At 41.5% G+C, this 1,772-nt stretch overlaps 2 protein-coding genes across 2 annotated transcripts; both read left to right on the top strand.

Annotated features, from left to right (window-relative positions):
• Window positions 1–208: 208 nt before the first annotated feature.
• Window positions 209–1,057, top strand: LOC141649037 (uncharacterized). Its single transcript, XM_074457740.1, has one exon. The coding sequence runs from the start codon at window positions 209–211 to the stop codon at window positions 1,055–1,057; it is 849 nt and encodes a 282-aa protein (XP_074313841.1).
• A 123-nt stretch (window positions 1,058–1,180) lies between these two features.
• LOC141649036 (uncharacterized) lies at window positions 1,181–1,543 on the top strand. Its single transcript, XM_074457739.1, has one exon. It carries the CDS (start codon window positions 1,181–1,183, stop codon window positions 1,541–1,543), a length of 363 nt encoding a protein of 120 aa, XP_074313840.1.
• The last annotated feature ends 229 nt before the right edge of the window (window positions 1,544–1,772 follow it).

The following is a 1,772-nucleotide window of genomic DNA, read 5'->3' as shown; positions in this document are numbered from 1 at the left end:
TATATCTAACTGTTACGGATACGGCAATGAGGCTATGTTAGCCCAAACAGTGGACAAAGAAGAAAGAGCTATTTACTACATCATTAAAAAGTTCTTAGACTGTGAAGTAAAGTACACACCTCTTGAAAAGACGTGTCTGGCCCTAGTCTGGGCAACAAAGAAATTACAACATTACATGCTTAGCTACAGTGTGAGTCTCTACTCAAAAATGGATCTGATCAAGTACTTGTTTGAAAAACCACTGCTGAATGGAAGAATGTCGAGATGGACTCTCATGTTATCAGAGTTCGATCTCAAATATTTACCTTTTAAAGTAATCAAGGGAAGGGCAGTCGCCGATTTCCTCGCCGAGAATCCAATCGAAGAAACAGATGTCATTAACACTTGGTCATTTCCCGATGAAAACGTGGTACACGTCGAGAATGACATATGGGATTTGTATCTCGATGGAGCATCAAACTATATGGGATATGGAGTGGGCATACTTCTTATCTCGCCAACGGGTAAACACGTGCCCGTGTCCATCAAACTGGATTTCAATGTCACAAACAACGCCGCTGAATATGAAGCATGTTTGCTTGGTTTACGCAGTGCTCTAGACTTGGGTGTGAAGAAGTTGTTAGTTCATGGAGACTCGTCCCTTGTGATCAATCAAGTGGGTGGGTCATGGAAAATTAGGAGCCAAAGTTTGGCTCTATATCAAATCAAAATTGATGAATTGGATATTCGATATGTTCACTTCCCGAGAGAGGAAAACCAATTTGCAGATGCATTGTCCAAGTTAGAAGCCTTGATCAACATTCCCGACCACATAGACAGTATGTCAATATGTGTCGAACGAAGATCGTCACCCGCCTATATGAATGTAATCAACGCTAACGAGGAAGGTGAAACCAAACCCTGGTACACAACCATTTTTAAATTCAAGGAAACAGGAGAGTATCCTCCCGACCTTGTCACGTGTAGAAAACGTGCTCTACGAATGTTATCCGCCCAATTAATTAATAGCGATGACGGGAAATTATACAATAAGACGGCTCAGGGTGTTTTGTTGTGATGCGTCGATAAACCGACAGCTGAAAAGGTTATGGAAGAAGTCCACGTCGTTGAGTGTGGGCCACACATGAATGCCCATATGTTTGTCCGAAAAATCATAAGACTTGGTTATTATTGGACAACGATGGAAATGGATTGTTGCAAATATGTCAGGCACTGTCACAATTGTCAGATATTCGCAAATGTACAGCATGTGGCACCTTCCATGTTATACACCATGACGTCATCTTGGCTATTTTCAACCTGGGGAATCAACATCATTGGAAAAGTACACCTTTCAGGAACTGGAGGGCATTGTTTTATTCTTGTTGCAATTGACTACTTCACGAAGTTGGTAGAGGATAATTCTTATAATGTGCTAAAAGCGAAGCAAGTAGCACAGTTCATTCAGAATGACATCATTTGCCGGTACGGAGTACCACATGAGTTCATCAGTGATCATGTAACTCATTTCCAAGCTGAGACCGAGGTTATACTTGAAAAGTAAAAAATCAAACATCACAAGTCATCACCATACCGGCCACAGACAATGGTGCAGTAGAGGCTGCTAATAAGACAGTTACATCCATTTTAAGGAAGATGTCTGACAACTATAAAGAATGGCCAGAAAAGATACCCTTTGCATTATGGGGGTATAGAACTTCAATTAGAACAGCCACGGGAGCAACCCCGTATTACTTGGTATATGGAATGGAGGCGGTCCAACCAGTTGAGTT

Source organism: Silene latifolia, chromosome 3 (assembly GCF_048544455.1).
Source record: "Silene latifolia isolate original U9 population chromosome 3, ASM4854445v1, whole genome shotgun sequence".
Classification (NCBI taxonomy): Eukaryota; Viridiplantae; Streptophyta; class Magnoliopsida; order Caryophyllales; family Caryophyllaceae; genus Silene; species Silene latifolia.
This window is presented reverse-complemented; position numbering and strand designations above follow the sequence as displayed.

What these genes read in the sequence shown, in the direction of transcription:
- LOC141649037 (XM_074457740.1), top strand. Translation starts at nt 209, where the DNA reads ATGGATCTGATCAAGTACTTGTTTGAAAAACCACTGCTGAATGGAAGA.
- LOC141649036 (XM_074457739.1), top strand. Translation starts at nt 1,181, where the DNA reads ATGGAAATGGATTGTTGCAAATATGTCAGGCACTGTCACAATTGTCAG.